The sequence below is a fragment of the Nanorana parkeri genome, unplaced genomic scaffold, assembly GCF_000935625.1.
Source record: "Nanorana parkeri isolate BGI_ZX_2015 unplaced genomic scaffold, ASM93562v1 scaffold61, whole genome shotgun sequence".
Classification (NCBI taxonomy): Eukaryota; Metazoa; Chordata; class Amphibia; order Anura; family Dicroglossidae; genus Nanorana; species Nanorana parkeri.
This window is the reverse complement of record NW_017306329.1, coordinates 1,133,851-1,146,459: the sequence shown is the minus strand read 5'-3', so window position 1 is coordinate 1,146,459 and position 12,609 is coordinate 1,133,851. Positions and strand designations below refer to the sequence as shown.

General features: G+C 46.9%; 1 protein-coding gene across 1 annotated transcript in view; it reads right to left on the bottom strand.

Moving 5' to 3' along the window:
- Positions 1 to 10,279: 10,279 nt before the first annotated feature.
- Positions 10,280 to 12,609, bottom strand: part of LOC108804485 (phospholipid-transporting ATPase IC-like) — a 72,689-nt gene continuing 70,359 nt past the window's right edge. The window contains exon 29 of the mRNA XM_018576262.1: positions 10,280 to 10,877. Coding sequence (XP_018431764.1) covers positions 10,644 to 10,877 — 234 coding nt within the window. The 3' untranslated portion in view covers positions 10,280 to 10,643. The remainder of the gene's footprint in view (positions 10,878 to 12,609) is intronic.

The window sequence follows — 12,609 nt, the reverse complement described above, 5'->3', positions numbered from 1 at the left end:
TTTGGGGTACTGAATTTTGTTGCACTTTCACGGACGCAGACAATTTTTAACCTGGGCATGTTGGGTATCTATTACTCGTTGTAACCTCATCTTTTATATTTTACCCAAAAAATGGTTTTATATTGTGGTTTGGGCCGCTAAATTTAACTGAAGTGCATTTTTCACAAAATGTTTGGGTTTGATAATAAGTTGTGCTAATATCGTGCAACATAAACATTTGCAACTGCCACCACTTTTTTTAGGGTCTTGACTTTCATAAAATATATAATGTTTGGGGTTTTGAAGTAATTTTCTGGCCTAAAATGTGGATTATAATATGTAAGCAAAAAATGGGGGGGGGGGAAATCCAGTCTGGATCTCAGCTTTATCGAGCGCCATAGAAGGGTGCTAAGTCCTACTGGGGCAGGCAAGGAAGACCCTGGACCCTAGACAGGCAAGGGAGACCTTGGACCCTAGACAGGCAAGGGAGACCCTGGACCCTAGAAAGGCAAGGGAGACCCTGGACCCTAGACAGGCAAGGGAGACCCTGGACCCTAGAAAGGCAAGGGAGACCCTGGACCCTAGAAAGGCGAGGGAGACAGTGGACCCTAGACAGGCAAGGGAGACCCTGGACCCTAGACAGGCAAGGGAGACCCTGGACCCTAGACAGGCAAGGGAGACAGTGGACCCTAGACAGGCAAGGGAGACCCTGGACCCTAGACAGGCAAGGGAGACCCTGGACCCTAGACAGGTAAGGGAGACCTGTTTACTCCTCCAGAGATGAGCGCATTACCAAGTGCTTTGTTATATACTGTATGAAGGAAAACGTTGTTCCTGCCAGAAATCTTGTCTTGTGTACTCTGCCTGCACTGCACAGCTATGGCCTCCATTGTTCCCAGCTCTCACTGTGGAGTGCAGAAAACATCCCTCTCATGGTTAGGGTTGCCACCTGTCCAGGATTCACCCGCACAGTCCGGGTTTTGAATGCTGTGTCCGTGTTTCATGGCAGCAGAAACCCGGACACAAGATATCAGGCAGACAGGGGTGCTATTCAGCTATTTACATATGAATAAGCTACAACTCATTCTCCCAAAAAAATGTCTGCGCGTCGCTAGAGGCAACCCTACCTATGGTATGGAAAAGAGGAGAGAGGGAGGTGTTCGGTAAGCCTAACACATTTTCTGACCTAAGGTAACAATGCTGCTCCTTCAGCACAGTGAATGAACGCCCTTGGCAACAACGTCCTCAGCATTTCCGCAGACCATGGTGGCTTTGTAGTTGTAAATTCTGCAAACCCTTTATAGACAAAGGGAACACCTTTCTAATGACAGGCCGCTGATGATTGAGGTTACTGAGGGTGACATGGTACAGTAAAATGGAAAATCCTGTTATACGTACCTATGATTTTCCTTTCCTGGAGCCGATCCATGGCACATTCTACCACATGTTTGCTGCCATGTTGGTGACCAGGGTTGCCACCTGTCCAGGATTCACCCGGACAGTCCGAGTTTTGAATGCTGTGTCCGGGTTTCATTGCAGTAGAAACCCGGACACAAGATGTCAGGCAGACCGGGGCAACCAAAATTAAGATGGGGGCTCCTCTTCCCCAAGGCATAGCAATCCGAATTGCTGGAGTCGGTTCAGGACAAGGCGGGATCTAATGATTGAGTTATAGCTCTTTGGAGTTAATTAATCTTTGCTGAATGATATGAAATGTCATTAGAACAAGTGAAACTGGAAAAGTCGGCTCCATTCAAAAAGCTCTACCTCGGCGATACGGATCTTTATTATAGTCATGTGACCATCAATTTTAATTGGACTTAGCTGAAAAGAATTTTAGATTTAAAGAACTTTTCTTAGCCCTTGTAGTAGGGCTGCCCCTGCACTGCAAAGGGTTAACTCGTCAAAAAGTTATATTCACCCGCACCTCGGAGTCGTCTTGCTCTTAGACCGGTCCTTGGAGCCTCTCTCCCCCCATGCTGCAGCCGTCTAAGGTCCCCGAGTCATCATGTTCTATACACAGTGTACATGATGTGAGGATGCCGAGGGACATACCATTGCTGCAGGAGGACGCAGGCTGGAGGGAGCGCTGTCACAGCCAGCCGGCTCTGAGAATCAGGTGAGTATAACTTTGTTATTTTCCTCCCTAGACCAAAATGAGGAGGTAACCCTTGCAGTGCGGAGGTAGCCCCATTGCAAGGGTTAAGAATAATTTCCCCCGGATCCTTATCCTGCTCTGTTGAGCCTAAAGGTGGCCATACACTTTACAACCATCACAAGACCTTAGTCTTGCGATGGTTGTAAAGTAATTAAAGGAGAACTATGGGGTCAGGGCTTTTCACCCATAGTTCTCCTTAGGGTAACGGGAGGACACAAACTAGCTTCCTCCCGTCACCCTAAGCTCAGTATACCGCGAGCTGTAGCTGAGACGCCGGAGCGGATCTGAGACACCGATGTCTGGATCCGCCCAGCTGCGTGAGTGACAGCTGGCTCTGCCTATCTAGAGGCAGAGCCAGCTGTGCCCGCCCCCTCACCCGTCCGTTCCGCCAGTCAGCGCTGGCGGATGAGAGCGGGGAGAGGGGAATCCAGCCCCTCCCCTGTCACGGGAGAGAGCTGTGACAGGATCGAGAGGTGAGCGAACCCGGTATGTGTTCGCTCACCTCCCGATCTACTGAGCCGACCTGTGACAGTCTCATTGTCACAGGTCGGCTAGAACTATGAGGTGAGTGGAAATCACCCACCTCATAGTTCTCCTTTAAAAAAACGTATGATCTACCCATCTTGGACAGGCAGATGGTACTTGCGATCATTGCAAGCCCTCTCCCGCTGAAGACCGCAATGCGTGCGCACACCGGCCCGTTCGGCATTTGTCTCCCGAGCATGCCACAAACCAGCCGAAAATCGTAAGATTTTCGGCTGGTTTTCGAACATGCTCCTTACACAAAAGACGTGCGACCGTACAGTAAAAACGGTCGCACGTCTGCCATACACTTTGCGATTATGTACGATCCTGGGATTTCCCGCGATAATCGCACAGTGTATGGGTACCTTTAGGCTGGCCATGTCCTGTTAGGATTTTGGCCATTGCCTGTAAATCAGCCAAATTACTAACAATGGGTGGCCCCGCCGGCTCAACAAACTTTGATTGAAAAATTGAAGGAGCCGGGTGGAAAAGATGCACTGAGCCAGGGGTGGTCCTTCAGGTGGTGAAACTACAAATCGCACCACACATTTGCCTCTGGGAGTCATGCCTGTGGCTGTCAGAGTCCTGCAATGCCTCATGGGACTTGTAGTTGCACCACAGCTGGAGGGTTGAGGTTGCCCAACCCTGCTCTCGGCTCTCTCTGACCAAAAGTTAAAGCAAACAGTAATCTTATTTATAGCTCAGATAGGCCAGTACTTTCCTTTAGCAGAGGTCAGGTGATCACATATCAGCTGATCAGCTGGCCATGGCAGCTCTTTTGTTTCTTTCCAGACACAGTGGCTTTAAAGGCAACACTATAATAGAAACATGAAGTCGGCCATTGCTGACCTCTCTATCTGAAAGTGCTACTGGCTGTCTCTGGCATGAGTGCTTTCTAAATCTCAGTGGCAGCCATGGGCAACTTCGGCGCTCCAGCTGTAGTAGGGTTGTCACCTTTTCTTTAGTCCCTATCTTAATTTTGGTTGCCCCTGTCTGCCTGACATCTTGTGTCCGGGTTTCTGCTGCCATGAAGCCCAGACACAGCATTAAAAATCCGGACTGTCTGGGTAAATCCTGGACAAGTGGCAACCCTAAGCTGTAGTGAAATTACAAATCCCATCATGCCTCTGGCTGCCAGTGTCTAATAATTCTTAGTGAGACTTGTAGTTCCACAACAGGTGGAGTGCCAACGTTACCTACCCCTGCCCTATGGAACAAGCATGGAGATCAGGACTTCTTCTGGTGATTGAGAAAGCATTGACGCCAAGTACAGTAAGGGAGCTGCTGAGTGCTACGGGAGGAGGGAAGGGCTGCGTAGACCTACACATAGTCCAGGCATTGACTTGGGGCCAACGGAGAGCATCAGATAACAATGGTGAAGGAAAAGATTGTGTCCATGTCCCACCAGAAATGGATAGGATTAGTAGACTCTCAGCTCATCTACATAGACACCTTCACAAGGGCTTACTTGTATTTGAAATGACAGATCATGCAGAAGTGTTGAGGTTCCCTCTACTGCAACCTGAAGAGTGAGACTCCATGGCAGAAGACAAAGCCTGAGCAATGAGATCTTATCAGTACAATCCACATGAGATTGTCAGCCTACCCGTATCAGACTAGACGGTGTTGGGTAGCCCAGATCTGATTTCTATCCATCCACCTTGACATTGAATGAGGACTACCATCTACTAATAGATCCATACAGTCTACTCCATGACTTGTCTACCCCCCACCAGCTCAACCCCCCATGGCTTACCTTGTGTGTCTTCAGGTGTTAAGCGTCCAGGTATGAATAACCTGCAGTCATCATATCTATCCTGGAAGGTGTGGCCCTGATATGTGACTTTACAATGTGCGTGCGATTGGACAGAAGGAAGTGGTAACACTGACACAAACAAGTTCTACATGCTCATTGTGTGTTCCTGAAGATGAAGGAAAAGCTTCTCCTTCGACAGGTAAGAGAACATTCCTCTGTCTGACTCCCACACCAGCCCATCAATTTGGGGCAGCTGGAAGGCGCATTTAGAGGAAAGATCCAGTTTTGCTTTAGAAACCGTTTATTATAATTGCTGCTGAAGACTTTTTTTTGTCATATGATGTTGTTATTAGTAACCGTCCGTTTGATATTGAAGCCACCAATCATGTTGTGTGACTGAGCTGGCCAGCTTGGTACACGCGTTTGTAGGCAAATTAGCTATAATTTGGCGCTGAAGTTGCTAGAGGGCCAGATCATTATAAATAGGGAAGCAGGTCGTAGAAGCGATTTGTTTCTGAAGATACGGGGAAACAACGCGATTTAACAGCCTTTGAACGTGGGATGATTGTTGGCGCTTGGAGCCATGGAGCGAGTATCAGCAAAACAGCAGAATTCGTTAAATGTTCAAGAGCAGCTGTTAAAGTGTTTAAAGACCGGACTGTCAGACGAAAATCTGGTTGCGAATTGTGGCCGCCAGCGACTAGTCAATGTTAGGGCAGAACGGAGAGTGTCAAGACTGGTACAAGACAACAGAAGGGCAACAGTGAAGTGTCAGATTCCTCACATCACCTTTCAACATCTCGTGGCCCAACGAAGTACTGATGGGGTGGTCATAATAATCGTGTGTGTGTGTGTATACAGTATATATATATATATATATATATATATATTTTTTTTTTCTCATAGCTCTGGTCCTACCATCCTGTAGACAGGTTGGAGATTTCAGGACACTGGGACTGAAGCATTTGTTACAAGGTAAGTTATTGTGATGTATTTCATCTAATATGTTTTATGCATGAAAGGCAGATTATGGCGGATTCAAAGTTCCTGTATCTTCCTGGGATGGGCAGCAGGAAGTTTATCAATGTGATAACACTTTGGCTCAATAATTAGCCATATGCTGGGAAGATGTTTACCTTCAGGGCAGGGCTACTAAGGCAATCTGTAATCCTGTAATTGTAGGACTGAAATCTCGACTGTTCAGGTGCGACATTTGTATTATATTCGGTTTTCCTGACGTCTTCTGCACAAGGGATATATATGACTGAACAGTCAATCGCCAGGAACAGCCCATGGCTCAATTAGGTCCATAGCAGAAAGTATTATTGATTAGTCTCCCCAAGAACGAATACACCAATAATGAGTATCTATGACCCCCTCTCCTTTCCTCATACCTAAAGTGTATGTATGTTATTTGCTCCATTTTGGTCTGTTTAATAAACCATTGGAAGGGTTTTGATATATATTTTTTAAAGAAAAAAACAAACGGTTGATCTTGTTGGAGCTGTCCTGTGTAGGGATGCACCGATACCAGTTTTTCGGTATCAAGTACCGATATTTTTTTTTCGGTACTCGCCGATACAGAATACCGATACTGGAAGTCCCATTAAGGAAGCCAGGCGGCGTGTAAAGACTCGCCACCTGGCTTCCTGATTAGCAGGGAAGCTGACTCCATGCTTCTCGTCACTAGGTGACGACAAAGCATGGAGCCGGCTTTCTGGACTATCAGGAAGCCGGTCGCCATGTAATGACGCAGCGCCTGGTTTCCCGATTGTCCGTGAAGCCGGCTCCATGCTCCCTCGTCACGAGAGCTGGCCGCTGCCCTTCCCGACCAACCAGGAAGCCAGACAGCAAGTCATTACACGCTGCCCAGCTTCCCGATACCGGAAGCTCAAGTATCGGGCTAGGTATCTGAGCATTTGGTCGAGTACGAGTACTCGCCCAAATACTCGGCATTGGCACCAATACTAATATCGGTATCGGTGCATCTCTAGTCCTGTGGCCTGTGTTCAGGGCTTGATTTCCCACAAGGCCAACCAAGGCCCGGTTTTGGGGCAGCAGGGAGTAGAGGGGCAGCAGGGGTGTGAAATTCCTATCTCCCAACGCCCGGGACATGTAGTTCCAGGGCGCCGGGCGGAATGGTTTTCTACATTTAGCCCTGCTTTAGACAAGCAGAGCTAAATGTAGAGCGGGGAAGCCGCCGCTCATTCTATACAAGTGATAAAAAAGTTTAAACAAAAAAAGATTAAAAATAAAAACCCTGCCGCCCCGCCATCTGGGGGCAACTTTGGCTGGGAGGCGGGCACATTAAGGAACCTGGCCTTGGGGCAGCAGAGAGAGTAAATCCAGCCCTGCCTGTGTTACCTCAAGAAGTCTAATTAGCCCTTCTAGTTCTTATATTGGACTACAGAATGATTAGCCTTGCAGAGATCTGAGAGTGGGAGTGGTTGAGCAGTTTAGCAAAAAAGAAATTGGGCAGAGCTGACACCACTTTGTCCACAAAATACTGTATGTTGTCAGCCCACAACATGACATAGAAGCGGAGTAAATTTCTGGCCGATCAACAGGTATTTTGCTGCACTTGCAGGGTCTTTAGAGGGATAAAACATGGGGAAATGTGAATGTGTCACAGAGATGTACGGCATTCATAGTAAACCTATGCTAAGAGAAATACAAAGGATGCCAATGCTGACCTCGTTGACTGGAATCAATACATCCCAATCACCGAACTAGTATAAGTATGCAGCAAGGAAAGACAAACCCGTATGCTTGCCACAGGTATCTAACTCAATGGATTGAACAGGCAGCTAACCAGTATTTTCAGAACAGGTCCCAAATGGCAGCTGCCAGTACAGTGCAGGTTTCCTCTAGGCCGGTGTACACTGCACACACACCCGCCCATAGCAGACAACAGAAAAACATGCGACACAGGAGGCACAAGCTGCATTTCTCAGATTTTTCTGACATATTTATGGCATTATATATGCCGTCTATACGTTCATCTGAAGGTTCCGCATTGTGACAAGTGACAAGAACCTGTTGTCATAGCACAGCCCTGAACAGGATTGCAAAAAAAATAAAAAAAAATCTTGCCCAACAAGTCTTCATCCAAGCTGTAAAAGGTGGCACAAAAAGTAGAACATTTTTGTTTGCCAGAAGACACAGAGATTTGTTTAAAAGCAAAACTGTCCATATGAGCCGACTTCAAATAAAACTTAACTCCGGCACAAAAGTGTTCATTTAAATAAATTCCTCAATAGCCACAAAGGATATAAATGTACTTTGTGTGCACTAAATGTCATTGCAAACATAGATATTACATTGTGAAAACAGCAGTGACATCATCACTGTGCTGTACATAGCCTGTGCAGAGAGCAGGGCCGTGGGAGGGACACGTGGCAGAGGGCGGAGACAAGACCAGTCACCCTGCAAAATGAGAGAGCAGCAGTGACCTGAGACAAGACCAGTCACTCTGCACAAGGAGAGAGATCAGCAGCGAGTGGTCTTTATTACAGGAGGGAGCGGAGACCAGACCAGTCACCCTGCACAAGGAGAGCCCAGCAGTAATTGGTCTGTATTACAGGAAGCTCCAAGTGTCACTCTGGATTCCTGCACAGATCTGGAAGAAATACACAAAGCTCACCAACATTCAAGGAAGGGTACACCTGACTCTTGTATATAGATAATATTTCCTCATCCCAGAGTTCAGCTTTTAAGTGGAACTTCATCAAAACTTTTTTTTTGTAACAGTATGGGGGAAGTGTTAGGAACTCTGCAGGTTTTTATGGTCATCTCTGTCTCCCTTTGGAGATCTAAAATCACTTTAAATCCTGCCGACTGCTGCTACCAGGACAGAAAATGTGGGGAAGTCTACAACCTTAGTCCCTGTGCACACTTTGGCATTGTGTGAACGCGCACCAAAGCACACATTCACGCAACGCGTTACAAACGTGCAGCATGCTTGCTGTGCCATTACTTGTTAGCAAGCATTGCTTGTTAATGGCACCCCAAACGCGGCCTGTAAAACGTGTGTGGATGTGCATCAAAGGCACAGAATCACGCAGGAAAAAGAAAATGCTCACAGCTGAAAATGATGCATGGGCTACTATTTTGATTAAATCAAAAGCATTCCTTGTGTGCAGTTAGTGAAGACGAGATGAATATAAACAATGCAATGTTTACAGTGACCTGCACCTCTGATGACGGCTCCAAAGCACAAGGCAAATGATGTGTTAAGGTATTTTACAGAAAGTACCTTTTGGGTGGATTCACACTACTGTGTTGTGGCAACGTGGGGCTGGGAAGTTGAGTATTAAATGTCTTCTTTGCAGGGGACCCTTTACTTTGGACTTTTATTTTAGTAACAGAATTGATTTATTGCAATGCGTGTCAATTCTTGTTTTGCAGTTTTTGAACACAAACTGTTTTTGTGAATCTGTCGCAGAGAGTCTTACCCGGGAGATCCTGCCAGTAACTTTAGTGGCCATTGAGCTGCCTATCGCATACAAATAATAAGCAGCCCAACGACCAACCAAAGGAATGCTCATGGAGGGCTGACAACGCTACTTTATGCCATCAGTCTGCAACAGGATGTGCCGTTACTGGCGGGATCTACAAGAAAGAAATTTAACGAACAGATTCACAAAAACACAAATTTATTAAAAGAGAAAAGCTAAACATTTTTTTTGGCTTTAGCCCTTTTTGGGTCACAGGAATAGATTTACTAATGTGCTCCTGTCAGTCAGCATGTAGTGAGCTACTGCCTGCGCAGACCCCCACAGCAGCCAGGAAGGATCCCGACAATATTGTTGGCATCAACCCCACTGGCTGATTGACAGCTGGCTCTGCCTCTCTAGAGCCAGAGACAGCTGTGCCCGCCTCCTCCTCTGTCTGTCCCTCCAATGAGCACTTCAGGAACAGAGAGAGGAAAGGGGGGGGAATGAATCCCTGCGGGAAGCAGTGTCTGAAAGCTGCAGTGTCCCTCGCCAGCTCATAGTATTGGGTGGAGTATATTTTACTCTCCCAATACTTCTCCTTTAAGATCACTGTGTACAGCCAGGCATGATGTCAAATATAGGGAAAACATAGGTGAGGGTTTACATATACTTTAAGGCTATGTGGACATGGGGGTAGGCAACCTCAGCCCTCCTGCTGAGGTGAAATTAAAAGTCCCATGAGGCATTGCAATTGCTTCCGACAGGCACAGGCATGACTCGCAGAGGCATGATGCCACTGCAAGATTGTCAGCCTTGCAATGCCTCATGACAGGGGCGTCCCGAGGCTGGGTGACACCCGGAGCGGTGTCTGAGTGTCACCCCGCCAAGACGTCACCGTGCATGCGCGTGACGTCACCACGCGTGTGCGCGATGACGTCATCTCGCACGCGCGGCAGTATTCTGATACCTGCCAGCGGCCATCTTGGTGATGGACGCCGGCAGAGAGAGGAGGAGACAGCCACCCGGCGGGATAAGGTATGCCGCCGGGTCCCCTCCTGATACTGTTGGGCGTTCGGTCCGTGACCGAGCGCCCGACTTTTCAGAGGGGGGTGACACCAAAATGACTGCAAGTCATTTTGGTGTCACCCGGGTGCGGGCCGCACTCCCCGCACCCCCCTTGTGACGCCACTGCCTCATGGGACTTGTAGTTTCAGTACAGCTGGAGTGCTAAGGCTGCCTATACCTGGTGTACTTGGTTTAGTGTTCTGTTAAAGATCCAGGGTCAGTGGGGTTTGGGGGGCTTTCTATAAAACCATTTAATTCTGAGGAAAGGCAAGCTTAAACATTTACTAGAGTTTATTAGCATTAAATAAGACAAAAGCTAAAACGTAAACAAATTTCACAGATTGCTGTGAGCAAAGAAAAAAAAAAAACCAGTACATAACCGCGTCTACACCATTGTCATGAAGACAGGTCTGCCCTGAACACCTCAATACACAGCCACCAATGTCTTCTGAAGATCAAGTCAATTCCATAAAAGCGTTTCACTTCCATATGTATGAATGGCGCTCCCTACTGGCCACAGAAAGAGATGCAGGCTTAGTGAAAAACTAAAAAAAAATATCCATCCTTGTGTACATTGTCTCCGGCAATCTACGTGTATTGTAGATTGTAAGAATAGGTTTATCTCCGTATAAAAAAACCCTGAGAGGGGAAGCATTTAAAAAAATAGAATCGGAACTTTCATGTGCAAGTATTTGCTTTAAAAGGCAACGACGAACGTCTCTGATCAGGAAGTCCCTGCCGCGTGGATGATTGCAGACGCGTTATCGCCAAGCACAGCGTCGAGCGGCGCCCGTTTTTTTATGCCGATGCTGCGTCCGGTGGAGATGAGGTCAGCGTATCCTCGCTGGTGGGAAAAGGCATAGGCCGAGCGTCGGCCGGAGGCGCCACGTCTGATTGTACTGACCCGCGGCTGCCACTTGGCCTCTTCCACCTTGAGCTTCTTTCTGTTCTTTTGAATCTGGAAACGGGAAAAATAATACAACTGTAGGAACGTGATATCAAAGATCCCAACGCCTCCCTCCATCCTCCACATCAGTATACGGCTCTGTTCACACCTAAGCGTTTGTCGCTCGAAGTGCGACAAAACGCTCAAGACAAGGAATCCCATTCATTTCTATGGCCCCTGTTCCCACCTGAGCGCTTTGTCGCATAAAGTTTCCCATTGAAGGCAATGGGACCAAATAGCGCTGTAATCTGCCGAAAAGGTAGCTCATGTACTTTTTCCAGTGACAAAACGTTCAGGTGGGAACCGGGGTCATAGAAATGAATGGGATTCCTTGTCTTGAGCATTTTATCGCACTTATCTGAGTGACAAAATGCCTAGGTGTGAACGGGGACTAACCCTGCTGTATGAGGGGCAAAATGAGCCCCAAAGCTAAAGAAATATGACATTTTGTGAATGTAAGGGGACACTCTTCAATGTGTATTTGTATGGGAGCGTAGGCTCCAGCACTGCAGAACACAGACTGTAAGAGGCATAGGGATCTATGTATGCTGCAGCACCTTGCAATACGCTTTGATGACATGAACCTAGACAAAAACGAGCACTTAACCCTTCTACTGCAGGGGTAGCCCCACTGAAGGGTGTAATAAAATGTTTAACCAGAGTTGTTCAAGATAATAGAGTAATACTTTTTTTCAGGACTAACAAGGCTTTCTTTTGGTGATAGTGTCTTGCAATTTTTTTTATGCAATCCATAAATATTAGAAATAAAAATAAAACTAATATTATTGTGGCTATTACTAAAACAAAATCACACTTTTTTTTTTCTACAGATCAGTAAGAACAAAATGTTCGGTGTTAGTTTAAAAAAATATTGTTGCTGTAGATAAAAAGGAAAACTATTTAAAAATTAAATAAAAATATGCATAAATGCATAAATGAAAAGAAAAGAAAAACAACAAAACAAAAAAAGTATAAAAAATAATGGTTAGAATATTAGAATTAAAAAAAGGGAATCGGCAAGAAAAAAATATAATTAAGGGGAAGGCGGAGTTAAAGTAGAACTATGGGGCAACCTTTTTTGCCCATAGTTGTCTTCAGGGTCACAGGAGGACATATACTAATGTCCACCTGTGACCCAAAACTCAGCGAATAGCGGGATATCGGCCACTATATGTTGAAAGCGCAGAGCCGTGCCACAGCCGAGATGGATCCCGACAATACTGTTGAGATCCACCCCGCTGGCTGATTGACAGCTTGCTCTGCCTCTCTAGAAGCAGAGCCAACTGTGCCTGCCCCATCCCCCGTCTGTTCCTCCAATCAGAGCTGGAGAATCGGAAAGTGTCGCATTTTCAGTGTCACAGGTTGGCTTCAATTATGTGGATGAGTGCTTTTCACCCCCAAAATTCTCCTTTAAAAAAGGAGAACTATGGGGATCAGGCTTTTCCCCATAGTTCTCCTTAGGGTAACGGGAGGACACAAACTCACGTCCTCCCGTCACCCTAAGCTCAGTATACCACGAGCTACAGCTCTTTATACTGAGACGCGGCAGCTGAAGCGGATCCCGACAATTATGTCTGCATCTGCCCAGCTGCATGAGTGACAGCTAGCTCTGCCTATCTAGAGGCAGAGCCAGCTGTACCCATCCCCTCCCCCGTCCGTTCCGCCAGTCAGCGCTGGAGGATCGGAGCGGGGAGGGGGGAATCCAGCTCCTCCCCCTGTCACAGCAGAGAGCTGTGACAGGATC